The 17,442-nt window shown below is 39.5% G+C and overlaps 1 protein-coding gene across 12 annotated transcripts in view; it reads left to right on the forward strand.

The window, feature by feature from the left end:
- Positions 1-17,442, forward strand: part of HERC3 (HECT and RLD domain containing E3 ubiquitin protein ligase 3) — a 138,114-nt gene that overhangs the window by 91,021 nt on the left and 29,651 nt on the right. For 11 of the 12 annotated variants that reach the window (XM_081594402.1, XM_081594362.1, XM_081594395.1 and 8 more), the window contains 4 exons: positions 1,061-1,204; positions 2,469-2,635; positions 5,318-5,384; positions 6,733-6,815. In XM_081594402.1, the coding sequence (XP_081450528.1) occupies positions 1,061-1,204; positions 2,469-2,635; positions 5,318-5,384; positions 6,733-6,815 (461 nt within the window). Of the gene's footprint in view, positions 1-1,060; positions 1,205-2,468; positions 2,636-5,317; positions 5,385-6,732; positions 6,816-10,679; positions 11,559-17,442 lie in introns of those variants that run through there. The other variant, XM_081594436.1, reaches the window with a different exon arrangement.

Below are 17,442 nucleotides of genomic sequence, written 5' to 3' on the forward strand. Positions count from 1 at the left end.
GCCTGGGAGTTCTCCCTAGAACTACTGGGATAGATTTTTGATATTGCAAACAGAAGGTGCTCTCTTTGCCCCCTGTTTTCAATCACTAATTCAGATGAGACTCTTTTTGCTTGGTAGCATGTCTGAGTTAAGTCTTCTGCTGGCATCCATATAATCGGAGCCCTTTACTCTCCTCCTGCTCTAGGCAATCTTGAGCACAGTATTCAGGATAATTTTTCTTTCTTTCTTTTTTTTTTTAGCCGCACTATGTGGCATGTGGGATCTTAGTTCCCTGATCTGGGATCAAACCTGTGCCCCCTGCAGTGGAAGTGCAGAGTCTTAACCACTGGACCACCAAGGAATTTGCCAGGATAAGCTTTTTTTAAGTGCTTTTTATTTTTAGCTCTGTGCCTGAGCCCTTCCAGTAAAGTGGGGATGATAATAGTAATTTCTGTGTGTAAGACTATTCTGAGGATTAGGTTAATAGAATTTAAGTGGCTGGCATGTAGAAAACTCTTAATAAATCTCGTCCTTTGGTTTGCTGTAGTTGTTACTGTGGTTGGGTCTAGCGTGCTCCATACAGATCTGTGATAGGTCTCTTTATAGCCCCTCACAGATGTGTCTGCTTGAACTACTCTCTTCCCTTTCATATTCATCAGTTAGTTTAAGACCCCTACTGAGAGAGATTTCTGTCTTTACTCAGGTTAGTCATTGCTTTTCTCTGTGTGCCAGAACATTTGCCTCTCAGTGTATCTGACTCTTTGAAAATATATTCTTGAATTGTTTTTTTTTTTTTTTTAACATTTGCCTCTCTGCCCCAAATTAATGGTAAACTTTCTGTGGACATCTGGTAAACTTCTGATTTTGTCTATATCCCTTGAAGTACCCAGTAAAATTTTGTGTGATTGTAAGTGTCTTGTTAATAATCAACAGATACACTTTGCAGTTTCATTGCAGCAGTGTATTCTGTTACATCTTCCTTTCTTTGTCCTGACTTTAGAAAGAATTTGCAAAAAAATCCCAAAACCGTAAAATGACAATGATTTCCCTGAAGTACTAATTCTACTTTCATTATTTTAAGGTCATTTTTGATGGTGAAGAAGCAGTGGATGCAGGTGGCGTCACAAAGGAGTTCTTTCTTTTACTGTTAAAAGAATTGTTGAATCCCATCTATGGAATGTTTACCTACTACCAGGATTCAAATCTCTTGTGGTTTTCAGATACGGTAAGTTAGTAATGTTATCATTCAACAGTTAGATTGAACTAAACTTCCTTTTTGTTGTCAGACCAGTCCCTAGCCTTCTGACATTTGCAAAGGGGGGCTATAACAAAGATAATCATTTAATGTGTATAAAGAGTGGATGCAGTCTATGTTTTGCCTGTGGCCAAGACCTCATAGTTGCGTTTTGTTGCCCATCAGTCCCATTTCCATTTCTAGTAGGTAAGCTCAAGCTTTGTAAATCCTCGAAGGGTAAAAAGAGTATGATAAAGAAATTGGTTTTATGACATATAAAAAGTAATTGTCAAATATATCTTATTTTAATAACAGCGATAGTATGTGTATGGATACCCATACAGATATACACATACACTTTATTTTTGAAAATGCAGTACGAGAGCTAAGTTTTAAAAGGCATTCTCATTTCAAGCAGACTATAGTTTATTTCTTTTTCTACCAGACTTCTCTCCCTATATCTGCATTGTCCTGAAAAGTAGCCATTAGCCTCTTGTGGCTATTTAAATTTCAATTTTATTTAGTTAAAATTAAATAATACTTGCACTTCCCTGGTGTCTCAGATGGTAAAGAATCCACCTGCAATGCAGGAGACCTGGGTTCGATTCCTGGGTTGGGAAGATCCCCAGGAGAAGGGAATGGCAACCTACTCCAGTATTCTTGCCTGGAGCATTTCACATTCCCTCAGTTGTACTAACCACCATTCAGGTGCTCAGTAGACACACATAGTGGCTGACATCTGGGACAGAACAGAATAGAATGTTTCCATCACTGCAGGAAGTTCTATTGGACAGCAGTGCTCTAAATGAAGATAAGCTGTTCTCTGTATTGTAGGTGAGCTGTAAATGCGTAACTTTGTCTACATTGCATCTTTGGGGGACAGTTGAACTTTTTTTTTAAATACTTCATTCTAAATATTGCAGTTCTCATCCACCTCTGATAAAAATCACTATTATAAAACAGATCATTACTCGGTATTTGTGCTTGTGTTTATGTTAAACAATGGGCATATATTAATATTGTAACAGTATTCTAGTAATTTCTAGGGGCATCTTTTTTTTTTTTTTACTTCTTTTATATCATTCACAAACATACACAGTTGAACTTTTGTTAGGGATATTTCTCTGTTTCAGAAGGTAACAATATTATAGATCTTTATTCTTTCATTCTGAAAATATTTTAAGGTAAATCACAGATGGTTTTGAGGGTGCAAACACTGCTTTTCTTTTTAACATATTTGGGCATGTGCTGAAAGTGTTTCGTAGAGCACAACTGGTTTCACTTGATTGGCATAACCTGCGGACTCGCCATCTACAACTCCACTGTGGTGGACCTGCACTTCCCGCTGGCTCTCTATAAGAAGCTACTGAACGTGAAGCCCGGCCTGGAAGACTTGAAAGAGTTGTCACCCACGGAAGGAAGGTACAGAGCTGAAAGACGGGAGCCTGGCGTGGAAAACTGCTCTTGGCACTGAGATTAAAGGTTGAAAACACCATGTGTATAAGTTAGAGTTTCTCATTCGATTGTGCTGTGTATGCTTTGTCTTAAGATGGGGGTCCACAGCTGCTGGCTTGAAACAATGCCTGGGTCACTCTAGGGACAGAAGGAGAAAAAGTACAAGGGAAGTCATAGCTGCCCAGGAATCCAAACAATCTCTGCTTTTCTTATCTTGAACAAAATATAAGGACTTTGAGATTTGTCATGGTCCATAAATAACAGGGGAGAAAGTGTTGGAAAGAGAGCCTGTATTTTTTTAAAAAAAGTTACAGGATTCCCCATCCTTTTGTATTTCTCTTTTCTGTGTCTCCTTGACTTTCACATTATGACTGCATGTGCTGCACTTCTGATCACCAAATGTGTGTGAGGTTCTTGCTCACATGGCCAAGTAATTCTGCATGATGCCAGCTGGGCGTCCTACAACTTATCTCAGTTCTGACACCGTCTACCTGGAGATAGAGTTGGATCCCACAGGTTAAGGGTTTCTAGTGCCCTCATCCCAGAGGAATTTACAAGGATTTGGGGAGCTCTGTGCTAAGGAACTGGGGGCAGAGACCAGTGTATTTTTTCTGTTATCTCATGGAGCCTTTTTTAGAAAGTAGTTTAATTGGGATATAATTTGCATTCCGCACAATTCACCCAGTTAGAGTATATAATTCAGTGACTTAGTGCATCCACAGAGTTGTGCAGCTTTTACTCCATCAATTTTAGGATGTTTTCATCACCTGGAAAAGAAACCTGGTATTCTTTAGTTGACATTCCCAACTTCTTCATCCCCCAAGCCCTGCTGCTGCTAAGTCGCTTCAGTCGTGTCCGACTCTATGCGACCCCATAGACAGCAGCCCACCAGGCTCCGCCATCCCTGGGATTCTCCAGGCAAGAATACTGGAGTGGGTTGCCATTTCCTTGCCCAGTACATGAATGGGAAAAGTGAAAGTGAAGTCACTCAGTCGTGTCCGACTCCTAGCGACCGCATGGACTGTAGCCTACCAGGCTCCTCCGTCCATGGGATTCTCCAGGCAAGAGTACTGGAGTGGGGTGCCACTGAAGCCCTAGGCAACCATTAATCTACTTTTTGTCTCTGTAGACATGCCTCTTCTGGATATTTCACATAAATGGAATCATACAATATGTGGGTTTTGGTGTCTGGCTTCTTTCACACAGCATGTTTTCAAGGTTCATCTGAGTTGTAACTTGTATCAGTGTTTCATTTCTTTTTATTGTCAAATCATATTTCGTTGTATGGATATACCACATTTTGTCTATCCATTCATCAGCTGATGGGCATTTGGCTTGTTTCTACATTTTGACTGTTACCAATAGTGCTGTTATGGATATTTTTACATACTTTTTGTGTAGACATAAGTTTTCATTTCTCTTGAGTATGTACCTAGGAGTAGAATTGCTAGGTCAAATGGTAACTCTATGTTTAGCCTTTTGAGGAACCCCCATACTATTTTCCATGAGACATGTTTTTAGTCATTTTCTTTCTATCTCTAAAAAACTCCTTTTATTCTGAGTTTCTGTGTATTGATTGTAGGTAGCATAAGGTGAAATTTAATATATAAAAAGATACCATATCCTTGGCTTTGTGTAAACAGTACAGTTCTTTTGACTTCAGCAGGAGGTAACATCACTTTTTTTTTTATAGAGAAAGAATACTGATTTTAAGATGGAGATAGAGAAAGGGTAGTCTCTGAGGTGCTCTCTGGAAATGAGATGGTCACACCACCAGTATAGGACACCAATACAGAGAAATCACAGAGGACGTGGGGCAGGGGAGCGAGGCACAGAGAGAGGTAAAGAAAATTTAGAAGAAATATTAAAAAATGGCAGAGGAGACCAGGCAGGGTTACTTTTTTGGTAACTGAAAGTGACAGAAATGTGTGCTGTTTTCTTTGCCAACCTGGCTGAGAATGATATATTTCAAGTAATGATCTTGGCTGGTTAAGTGAAAAAAGATTTAAATTCTGCATGAAAAATTTTCTTTCTGGGCAACTCGTTACGGAATTGCCAGACTCTGAGCTCACTGAAGAAGTGTGAATGAAGTCTAGTTATAACAATGTATTCTCGTGACAGTGGTGATATGACCATTGTTGGCATAAACAGGTTTCAGTGTTCTTTAATGTGGCTGGTAATAGCGTTCTTTGCACACAGAACCCCTTGCATTAACAAGTAAGACTAGATTCCTAAGTGGACACAGTGACTTTGAAGCTTGTTTTTTATGATGGGAGGATTATCCTTCTAATGCATATGGATAAAGCCAATCTGTAGGACCACTGCAGGATCATCTCCTCACTTATGTACTTCCAAAGTATACTAGGGTTAACACAAGCATGTCAGATACAAAGCTGTCTGATTTTCTTCATAAATTCAGTAAGATTTGTCAGAAGGAACAGAGAACAATTAATGAGCATCTTACAAGTCAACTGCTTGTAAGACATTTTTTTCAAAATATGGTTAACATGACTTTCAGTCTAGATTTATGTTCATTCAAAAATCTTCTTTTGTAGCGTTCCTTGCAAATAATCTGGACATGTGACTGGGATAGAAACACTATTGCCATGTGTGATTTACCTCTTTTCTTTTCTCTGTCACACTGATTAGGAGTCTTCAAGAACTGTTAGATTACCCTGGGGAAGATATTGAGGAGACTTTCTGTCTCAACTTCACGGTAAGGATTTCTTTACTTACGACTGTAGCTGTCTCTTTTATCATGTTTACAAATCATAATTAGCATAATTTTTCTCAAAATCAAAGAACAAATTCAGAGACTACTCTGAACCAAACTATTTTAGTCATAGTATCTTTTTTTCATCAATGTATAGTTGTTGTAGAATATTAGTTACAAGTGTACAGTACAGTGATTCACAATTTTTAAAGGTTTAACTCCATTTATAGTTATTATAAAATATTTTCTATATTTCCTGTGTGGTACAATATATTTTTATAGCTTATTTTATACCTAATAGCTTGTGTCTTAATCCTCTATCCCTATATTGTTCCTCCCTTCTTCCCTTTCCCCAGTGGTAACCACTAGTTTATTCTCTAAATCTGTGAGTCTGCTTCTTTTTTGTTATATTCACTAGTTTGTTGTATCTTTTAGAGTCTACCTATAAGTGACATCATACAGTACTTGTCTTTCTTGGTCTGACTTATTTCACTTAGCATAATACCCTTCAAGTCCATCCATGTTGCTGCAAATGGCACAGTTTCCTTCTTTTTTATGACTGAGTAGTATTCCATTGTGTACATAAGCCATTCATCTTTATCCATTCATCTGTTGATGGACACTTAGATTGTGTCCATACCTTGGCTGTTGTAAATAGTGTTGCTTTGAACATTGGGGTGCATGTATCTTTTTGAATTAGTATTTTTGTTCTTTTTAGATATATACTCAGAAATGGAATTGGTGGATCATATGATAGTCAAAGTGTCCTCAATATTACTGGAGCTCAGTAAATGTGTTGAATAAATAAATGAATGAATGATTAATCTAGACACTTAAGAAAATTATTGAAGCATTATTCCTGTTTACTCCTATGTTGTTGTTTGCTGCTGCTGTTTAGTCGCTAAGTCATGTCCAACTCTTTGCGACCCCGTGGACTGTGCCCTCCAGGCTTCTCTGTCCACGGGATTTCCCAGGCAAGAATGCTGGAGTGGGTTGCCATTTCCTTCTCCAGGAGATCTTCCTAACCCAGGGATTGAACCCATGTCTCCTGCACTGGCAAGTGGATTCTTAACCACTGAGCCACCAGGGAAGCCCCTTTACTCCTATACATATAATTTATTTTCTAGAGTTCATATTTTCTCTTTGATTGCATTTATTGGCAACTCCGTATCTTAAAACTATCCTATAAAGTGCTGATGTTCTCTGATTCTTTCTCCTCCCAAGAATCTTCTGTGGTAATGTAAATAGTAATTAAGATACAGTTGTTCCTACGGCTTCTCAGTCATTTGGGGTCTAGAAAGATAAGCACTCAACAAAATTGAAACATTTCTTTATTCCTCCTTAAATATAGATTTGTCGAGAAAGCTATGGTGTGATAGAACAGAAGAAGCTGATACCAGAAGGAGACAAAGTGACCGTGTGCAAGGAGAACAGGTTAGTTTTAACCCTTGACTGTGCACATGTAACTTCATTTCTCTACACTTTTACTTTTAAGACCAAGACTAAAGTTAACTTTTCATCCCTTCTTCAGAGAGAATAAGAGTGTTAGGGCAAGTTTACAAATTTAATGTGGAGGAAGCAGTGAACCTGGGTTTAGAAGGTAACTGTGTTTGTTCTGCATCTCTGTCTTACTGGCTTTGACCCTGGTCAAACCACATAAACTACCTGATCTCAGTTTCTTATCCTGTCAATTGGGGGTTAAAATAACCGTTCTGCCTCCCTCGTGGGAAACTAAGTGAGATAATTTATAGGAGAATATTTTGACATTTTGGAATGAATGAGCTACCAGCATCTATAAAAGGTTTCCAGTATCCACCAGAGTGACTGGCACAAAAATACTCCAAAAAATATGTGTTGAATAACCGAATGTTATAAAAATGCTTACTGTTATTGGTGGTGGTTTCATTGATGAAGAATTTGTAATATAGATTTTAAATTAAATTCTTTGTGCCTCATGAAAATTAATTCAAGTACATCTGATTTTTTAGTATGATTTTCTGTGTTATCTCTTTGAAGGAGAAAAAAAATTCAATTTTGTTTGCTTTTGAATTAGAGTGCGGTTGTTGGCCATCTGCATGTTAATTAATTCAGTTTGCAAACACTGAGTGCCTGCTGTGTGCCAAATCTGTTGCTGGATTTAGGAAATAAGTAACTTTTATCCTCAGTACTAAGTGGGAAGGGACAGCATAATGAATAATTGCTGTAGATTATGGTGCGTGTGGTAGGAAATGATAGAACAAGTGCCATGGAACCAGAGGGAGAAGCCACAACACTTGCACTGAACATCGAAGAGTGCAAATGGGAAAAATATTTCAGGCCAGGGAATGTGAGTCAGACTCTCAAATTTAACACATGGTAGAGAATGGTGAGTACTTCTTGGATGGGGGCTAGTGTGTGGATTAAGGGTGGGTGCAATAGTATTGGGGTGAAACTTGTCAAGACCTTAAGTGGTTTTGAAGTAGGACATGATTGATCTGTTTTAGAATGATAACTGGTGGCCATATGGAAACGGACCGTGTGTGGGGGGACCCATAGGAGACTACTGAGGTAACTCAGGTGTTAGGTGGTGAGGGCCAAAATGAAGGCAGCAGGGATGCAGAGTCAGCTATGTGTTGGTTATGTAATGAACAGGAGCTAGTGCCTGATTATATATGGATCCTACTAGAGAGGCATGTATTGAGGCTTCCAATTTGGACAACGGAAAACAGAATCTGTACAGCAGGGTGGAGAGGAAAAAGTTCCTTTTTTTTTTTAAGAGTTCCAGTTTATAAATGTTGATTTTGACATGTCTGTGGGATACCTAGGTGATTTTGTTTAGAGCTGAAGATTTATGTATGTCTTGAGAAATCTTTTTTTTTTAAATCAAGTCATAGTTTCTAGGTAGGATATTCCCTTTTTCTTTTTTGCATTTCAAATTTTAATACAATTTTTAAAGGTTACTTTGCGTTTGCAGTTATTACAAAATATTGGCTACAGCCCTCATATTGTACAACACATCCTTGAGCCTACCTTACACCCAGTAGTTTGTACCTCCCACTCCCCAACTCCTGTGTTGTTCACCCTCCCTACCCTCACTGGTAACCACTAATTTGTTCTCTGCATCTGTGAGTCTGCTGCTTTTTTTGTTTTATTCACTGATCTGTTGTATTAGAAGTCTTATTGTTAGTAGTTTGTGTAGTTACTTATGCCAGCCTTAACCACCAGTGAATTTGAGGTTGCCTACACAAAGAAAAACATGGTGAAATAGAAAAAGCAAGGATGGGGGAAAATACATGTTTTTAGAGGAGTTATATATATTAGAACAGAAGGGAGACTCTTGTGATGAGGACTTAGAGACCATTAACACAATGGGTACAGACAAAACTTCTTGACTTGAAAAAGTGATGGAGGTGCAGAAAAATGAGGTAGGTGTCTCTCATCTTCCTGCAGAAAGGTGAGGGAATGGTGGTCTCCACTTAGGAGGGTTGTGAGTGAGGGAAGCCTGGAAGCAAGGGTTCATTGATGCTGTGGAAAAAGGTTACAGATGTAGAGAAGTTGGATGCTGTTTTGGGTATGTTGGGAAAGGAAAGCTTTGGATTTTAATTGGCTTCTTACTGTACATAGTTGCAAAGATGCAGACAGAAATCCTATATAAGTGATGTATATTGGCTTCCTCCCATAAATCTTCCCTTTTGAAAGTAGGAATGACAGAAAAACTGACAGGCCTCCTCTTCCATTCTTTTACATTTTAAAAGATAGCTAGAAGCCAGGGTGATCTAATGTAGCATTCAGTAATCTTTTTTGTTATGTAAACCTTCCACACTACCCAGGAAGTGTCAACTTTGGGGAAAGTGTGAGCTATAATACCAGAATTAACTGAAATAATGCAGAAGTTTCCAAGGACCCAACAAAAACGGCTTCAGGTAATCTTGACTCTGGGAATCTAGTATAGAGGCTAGTCTTGTCTCAAGAAGGTGTGTTACCAAGTTCGAGCTCACTCTGTTCACTGCATGCAAGGCCATTGAATCTTAGAGACAAGCTGCTGAGGCAAGGAATATGACTTTATTTGGAAAGCTGGCTGACAGAGAAGATTGCAGACTGATGTCTCAAAATAACCATCTTGTCAGGGCCTGAATGTCAGGTTCCTTTATAGAACCAAAGGGAGAAGCAATGAGGAACTAAAGTCAAAAGGCAGAATCGAGAGGCAGAGGCAGTGAGGAAGTAAAGTAAAAAAGGGTCTTCAGCTTTGCAAAACATCTCTGGGAAGGGCCAGCCTTTGGAAGGGGTGTGTTCAGTTCAATCTCTCATCCTGTCCAACTCTTTGTGACCCCATGGATTGCGGCACACCAGGCTTCCCGGTCCTTCACCATCTCCTGGAGTTTGCTCAAACTCATGTTCATTGAGTCAGTGATGCCATCCAACCATCTCATCCTCTGTCGTCCCCTTCTCCTCCTGCCTTCAATCTTTCCTAGCATCAGGGTCTTTTCTAATGAGTCACCCCTTGGCATCAGGTGGCCAAAGTATTGGAGCTACAGCTTCAGCATCACTCCTTCCAGTGAATATTCAGGACTTACTTTCTTTAGGATTGACTGGTTTGATCTTGCTGTCCAAGGGACTCTCAAGAGTCTTCTCCAGAACCACAGTTCAGAAGCATCAATGGAATGTGTTGGTCTCTTCTTTTTTGTAGTCATTCACAGATGGGCAGGGTCAGATTATCTCTTTATGAGCTGAACAAAGGCACTTAACAGTCAGAGTAGCAGGGTTCTTTGAGACAGGCCTTAAATATGATTATAATAACTGCAAGGAAAGGCAACTCAAAGAAACAGTCCCAGCATGGAGTCAGAATTATTTCTTCTCTGCAGCAGGTGTTTCATTAGAAACTCTTACTTGATAAGAATGTTTCGAATGTTTCAAAGCTAAAAGCACTGTCCCTTCTTTATCTGTATAACGTTGGTACTTTTATTAACTGCTAATGATTTGTTTAATAAAAATAGTATTATTCCATAGAATCTGATAATATTTTTAAAATTGAGAAATTTATGGCAGATCATAAAGTGGCTAAAGGGCAGAATAAAAGGGAGAGTAACAGTGGCAGTCTTTATTTTCTTGGGCTCCAAAAATCACTGCAGATGGTGACTGCTGCTGCTGCTGCTGCTGCTGCTAAGTCGCTTCAGTCGTGTCCGACTCTGTGCGACCCCACAGACTGCAGCCATGATATTAAAAGATGCTTTCTCCTTGGAAGAAAAGCTATGACAAACCTAGACAGCATATTAAAAAGCAGAGACATTACTTTGCCGACAAAGCTATGATTTTTTCCAGTAGTCATGTATGGATATGAGAGTTGGACCATAAAAAAAGCTGAGCATGGAAGAATTGATGCTTCTGAACTGTGGTGTTGGAGAAGACTCTTGAGAGTTCCTTGGACAGTAAGGAGATCAAACCAGTCAATCCTAAAGGAAATCAGTCCTGAATATTCATTGGAAGGACTGATGCTGAAGCTGAAGCTCCAAACTTTGGCCATCTAACGCGAAGAACTGACTCATTGGAAAAGACCTTGATGCTGGGAAAGATTGAAGGCAGGAGAAGGGGATGACAGAGGATGAGGTGGTTGGATGGCATCACTGACTCGATGGAGTTGAGTTTGAGCAAGCTCTGGGAGTTGGTGAAGGACAGGGAAGCCTGGCGTGCTGCATTCCATGGGGTCACAAAGGATCAGGCATGACTGAGCAACTGAACTGAACTGATAAAGTGGCTTTTGGGTCCAGGTGATTTTGTTACTGAGTTCAAGTACTCTGCTCACTGAACAACAAGCCAGTGAATCCGAGAGATGAGATGTTGAAGACAAGGAATACAACTTTATTTGGAAAGCTGGCTGACAGAGAAGATGGCAGACTATGTCTCAAAATAACTGTCTTGTTGGGGTCTGGATCTCGGGTTCTTTTATGGAACCAGAGAGAGAAGCAATAAGGAACTAAAGTCAAAAGGCAGAATATAGAGTGGGAGAGGCAGTGAGGAAGTAAAGTAAAAAGGGTCTTCAGTCTTGCAAAACATCTGTGGGAAGGGCCAGCCTTTGGAAGGGGTGTGTTAATCTCTTCTCTCTCTCTCTCTTTCACTCCCTGTTGTTTCTTTTGGCAGTCATTTGCAAGTGGGCAGGGTCAGATTATCTTTCTATGAACTGAATAAAGACAGTTTAACAGAGTGGCAGGGTCCTTTGAGGCAGGCCACTATATATGATTATAACAGCAACAAAAAGCAAGTCAAAGAAACAGTTCCAACATGGAGTCAGACTTGGTTCTTCTTCTCTGCAGCAATTCTTCTTCCTTCCTGGTTTTGGTGATCACTTTATAACGTATGAATGTACATATGTAAATACATCTGTAGCCTTTAGACTTTTCAAAGGATGTCTGAGCTTTTGCATCAGGTTTCAGACAATATAGTGTGTGGATCATTTGTTATGAGCTAACAGTAGGCTAGGCAAGCAACCTGAGGAAGGACACATTCAGAATTTCTTCACTTTCTAGTGAATCTTCCTAATGCACTGTGTGTTGGATACACCCGGTGGTGAAAGAGTGTTCTTGTGCGGGCATAGGCAATTTGTGATATAGTCTGCAGAGGAGGCAGGTATTGGGACTTAACCCTCTTTTTTTGTATCTTTATAAAATTGTTTCTCCTAGAAACTTTTTGTCTCTGCCTGTTTTGTTCTCTTTCTCTTTGTGGGTCTGTTTTTTTCTTTCTGTCTCTTTGCTTTCTCTCACTCTCACTCTGTCTCCTTGTTCAGTAGGTTTTCTTTGAATCAGCAATTGAATTGACTTAATAGTCGAGACACAATCTGTGCAGGAATACTGAAATATAACCCAGTTTGTTTAGGGTATTAAGCTGTTCTCATTTGCAACCATAAATGAAATATGAAGACAAAATTAATTAATTGAATCGAAAGGGATTCAGAGAAATCCACATGGACAGAGGCATGGGGTGGGGGAGGCGGGATGGATATGGATAGAGCTCTTGGGAGGACTGCTAAGATCTGGATACTAGAAAACAGAGACGAGGACATAATAAAAAAGGGAAAGATGCTCTGTAAAGTTTGCAAGCAAAGAAGTCTCATGATAGAAGTGGGTCCATGGCACACTTTCTTTCTTCATCTTTTTTTCCTTTTCCACCATTTTTATCTTTTGCTGACGGTTGGGCTGCACCCTGCAGGCCTGAAAGCCCTGTACTTGCCCAATCTCAGGAATGAAGAAAAAAGCCCGGAGTCAGCAACAGAGACGTCAGTGGTTTAATGGATGGGGGTTCTTACATGTGTGAAGCAAGGTCCTGGAGTGACACACCACCTTGTGTGGTAGATAGCAGGCGGGATGTGGCAGCCGTCTCTGCCACTGGGGAAAATGGGGAGGGGGGTTCCAGTTATCAGGGGAATTGATGTGAGATTGGCTCTTGGTTATCAGGGAAACCAGCAGCGGGGGACATGCCCCTCAACACCCCTTTGATAAGCTATCTTAGTGGAGATGTTCTGACCTGGGACAAGTATGTGGAAGGTCAGTCATGTGAGTAGGGTGTGGGTGAAGCAGGCACAGTTGAGCAGGGGTTGTACAGAGTGCAACAGCACAGCCATCTTGAGTGTCCCGACCATACACTGACATATACTCTCTCCTGGACATTGCTCATCCCATGAGTGGGCCTCAGAATCAGTGCAGAGAGCGTGATTTTGTTTAAAGTCAATGGGTTCCTTTTCTCTTTCTTTGCAGTTGTTTGCCCCTAATTGACTTCAGGGCTGCTTCTACAAAACATTTTCCATAAGGATGTTCTGATGACATAAAGGTTCCTGAAAAGAAAGAGAGTACATAACTTCAAGGGAGTAATAAGGGGACCATCATAATTCTTTTACTTATATTACAAAACTCCATTATTTGGTTACCATGACTTTCTTAAAAAAAAAAAAAGCTTCTCTCTTTCTAAAAAAGTTTTTAAATCTTTGTGTTGTAAAATGTGCTGTTGTTTTAAATATTGCCAGACAGAGGGGGGTTCCTATTTTTATTGCCAAGACACTGTGTTTGAAATTAGAATAGGGAGTAGCTTCTGTGTTAGATGGAAGTTTGGGTTTTCACTTTTCTGGGTTGCTAGCACTCACTGAGCACACGGTGAGGTCATCCGCACTGCTTTAGGCACCATTGTCCATGACTCTACTTGGTGACAGGAGGCCAACCCCCTTGCTGTCACAGTTAACCTGTTGGACAGACTTCTGAGAACCTAGTGTGGTTACTGCCACATTATTAATATTGCTGTCATAGTCAGGGACAGACAGAAAAAGACGTGAATTAATGTTTGTTTGTTTTTCCCCTTTATCTTTAATGTTGTGAGGGGCTTCCCTCATAGCTCAGTTGGTAAGAAATCCCCTGCAATGCAGGAGACCCCGGTTCGATTCCTGGATAGGGAAGATCCCCTGGAGAAGGGAAAGGCTACCTACTCCAGTATTCTGGCCTGGAGAATTCCATGGACTGTAACAGTCCATGGGGTTGCAAAGAGTCAGACACCAACTGAGCAACTTTCACTTAATGTTGTGAAAAGTAGAAGTGTTATCATCAAAGCATGTTGAGATCCTGGAAAGAAAGGTTGTATACAATGGTGAAAGAGTAATCATTTCCTTTTGGCTGTTACATGCCATAATCTTGTCACTGGGTATTTTCATAAATTAGTCTAAGAAAATGAAGTGAAAGAACCAAAAGAATAACACCTGCTGTATTTTTCACTTGAGCAGTTGTATATATAGATGTTGCTGGCGTTGAAGCTGTTTTTATTGAGGTAACAGTAAGATATTTGCTGTCACCACTGCCCTGGAGGAAAATGACAGAAGGATACCAATTCTGTATCCATAATTTATTACATTCCATTTGGTCTTAAAATTGCTTTCTTTCCTTGGACAAGAGCTGCAGACAGACAAAGGAATTATAAGCATCCAGATAAAAGAACACCCTTGGGTGATTGCTGGTGACCGCTGGCATCTTAGCTAAATCTTGCCACAACTGGTAGTCACATCTGGATAATACTGTACCACATGACTTAAGTATTTCTCACACTCACACTCTGTAACCTGGTGTTATTACCATCAACTTAAAAAAAACCCACGTGTCATTCTAGATTGCTTCCAGTTTAATTCACGTTAACCACATCAAATGCAATCAATATCTTCCCCAGTTACTTCCATATTAGAAAGAGGGTTGTACGACGTGTGTGTACTCAGTCACGTCCACCTCTTTGCAACCTCATGGACTGTAGCCTGCCAGGCTCCTCTGTCAGTGGAATTTTCCAGGCAAGAGTACTGGAGTGGATTGCCATTTCCTACTCCAGGGGATCTTCCCAACCCAAGGATCAAACCCAAATATAGTGCGTCTCCTGCATTGGTATGCACATTCTTTACTGTGCTACCTGGGAAGCCCTAAAAAGAAGATGAGGAGAAGAAATAGTGAAAAAGAGATGCCAGTCTTTCCTGGTGGTGCTGATGGTAAAGAACCTGTCTGCCAGTGCAGGAGACATAAGAGATGTGAGTTCGATCCTTGGGTCCGGAAGATCCCCTGGAGAAGGGCATGGCAACCCACTCCAGTATTCTTGCCTGAAGAATCCCATGGATGGAGTACCCTGGCGGGCTATAGTTCGTAGTATTGCAAAGAGTCAGACATGTGACTTGGCACATAGCACAACTTAAGGTAAGTGCTCCAAGGGGCATCTAGATTCTATAAAGAGAATGTGAGAATAAAACCCACACATGACAAACACTTCTAGCTCCTTAAAATCAACTGGAGTTAGGAATGCTGAGACATCACTTGATCTCTTGATACAGTCTATGGAAGGTGTAATCTTTAAGATCTGCATGGTACTTGTGCAAGGCTGTTACAGAAATAGCAGATAATTAAAATACTAGTAACATTTCTCGAGTTCTTCCCATGTGTCAGGCGTTATTCTAAGTTCTTCACATACATCCCTCTCTACTTTATAGTTGAAGAAACTGAGGCACAGAGAGGTATAAGTTACTTGCTCAGGTTTACAGGGTTAGAAGTCCAGAGTTCCAAAAAAACCAGAGCCAAGATTGAAAGCCATTTGGTTTGAGTGAGAGCTTGTGCTCTCAGCACATTGCCACTAAGAGGCCATGACCAGGGTTTCAGGGTCCCTGTGTCCCTTCATCCCTTGAAGATAAATAACTTGAAGAATTTGCTGTTTTCAGTTCAGACAGACTATGCAATTTTTTAAAAACAAAGTTGGCATTGTTGAAGACATACTATATATGTATAAAATTGTATGTCTGAATTTTTTAACTTAGGTTGAGATAATGCTTATATCTGTAAATGTATTGTAAAGCTCTCATGGACAGTCTTACTGATGACTGCACAGCCTGTTATGTGAATGTGTGCTTTCCCTGCTTTCCCTTTTGAGTGTCTGGCTTGTTTCTGTGTTCTTTTTTTCCTTTCCTTTATTTCTTTCTCTTCCCCTTCCTTTATTTTTAATAAGACTGTATCAGACATCTTAAGTATAAAACTTTGTTTTTAAAATTGCTCTTTAATGATAAGGTCCCAAGGGTGAAATGGAATTAGTGTATATCATTTTGAATCTGTGGCTATTTTTGCTAAATTGATTTTGCTTATGAATTACACCAACTTACACATTATCATCAATGTATCAGAGTACTACTCTATTTCATCTAATCCTTAAAAATCCTGAGGGTTCCTTTTTTTAAAATCTAGTCTAATAAGAAACTTGACTTCACTTGTAAAATTTTGTATTTCTCCCGTACATAAGCTACTTTACATATTCTACATAGCATTGATCCATTTTTCTGATGTTTACCTTTAAAATATTTTTCTTAAAAAAAGTGAATTAGGTAGAAATGATCATTGCACAACATTTTAATGAATTAAATGCCACTGAATTGTTCATTTTAAATGGCTAATTACGTTTGTGACTTTCATGTCAATAAAAAAATGTTTGTGTCCATGTGTATGCACGTGCAAATGTGTCTGTGTATGCTTGATGGTAAACTCTGAGTCCGGGAGAGCTGCTGTCCTGTGTGTGGGCTGTGAGTGTCAGCCTGCTGCAGTCTTCTGCATAATGCTCATAGAGACTGAGTTGAATGCGTAATGCATGCTGCCTTTCTTTTTGCCAGTTACGTTGTGTGTTGCTTACTAATTTGGGTCTATAATGGATTAAAAGTGGTTTATGAGTGAGAGTGTTTGACCTGCCTTAAAGGGAGGGTATTCTGCTACATATTAACATGCAAGTTTTATGGCTGCCTGAGGAACTATCAAATAAGCAATTCAGGAAACAGAGGGGAAAGATCAACCCAGTTAGGAAATGGTGGAAATTGCCTGACATTATGAAAGGCATCACGTATGTGCCTGTATCCTGAGAAAAGTGGCCAACAGTGGTATGAATGGTAGCCAGAAAACCCCATACCTGAAGTTGTATATATAAGTGAAAGAAAGATCCAGACCTTGCTGGAGGCCTGGACCACTTAGTACTGTCTTTTCAGGATGTGTCTTGCTGCCCTGAACAGGATTTCAGTATTTCCCTTTTTTAAAGTAGTCTGCTGACATCCTTTATGTATTTCTCTATTCAGACAAAATGATTTTCATATGATTTATATGAACTTTTTTTTTTGTATTTTATTGCACACTTTATTCCATTTGCTGCTTGCTTTTAAAAATATGAAGTCTTTTAAAATTTTTAGAACCTCTTAATTTTTGTGTTGTCATGTCTGTTGATTATTTCTTTTGGTCTTAAATCACTCTAGACTTAACCTTTCCCTGTCCAGTAATTGATAAATTCTTAATAATATATTTTCTTCCATTAAAAATTTTTTTGAGTCCATAGTTTAAGATAAAAATCTTAATTGTTTCCGTATTAGTAAACAATTAGGTGAAGATTAAGGTAGTTATATGGTTTGGGTTTTGATTTGAAGTGTAGTAAATAAAATATTAATATGGGAAGAATTGACACTTTTGTGATATTCAGTGTTACCTTCCAAAGGCCTGTTTTACATTTCTTTGTGATATTTTTTTTTCTTTTCATAGGTTGCATACATTTTTAATTGAGG

The sequence above is a fragment of the Giraffa tippelskirchi genome, chromosome 1 (assembly GCF_054371585.1).
Source record: "Giraffa tippelskirchi isolate mGirTip1 chromosome 1, T2T-mGirTip1v1.2.pri, whole genome shotgun sequence".
Taxonomy (NCBI): Eukaryota; Metazoa; Chordata; class Mammalia; order Artiodactyla; family Giraffidae; genus Giraffa; species Giraffa tippelskirchi.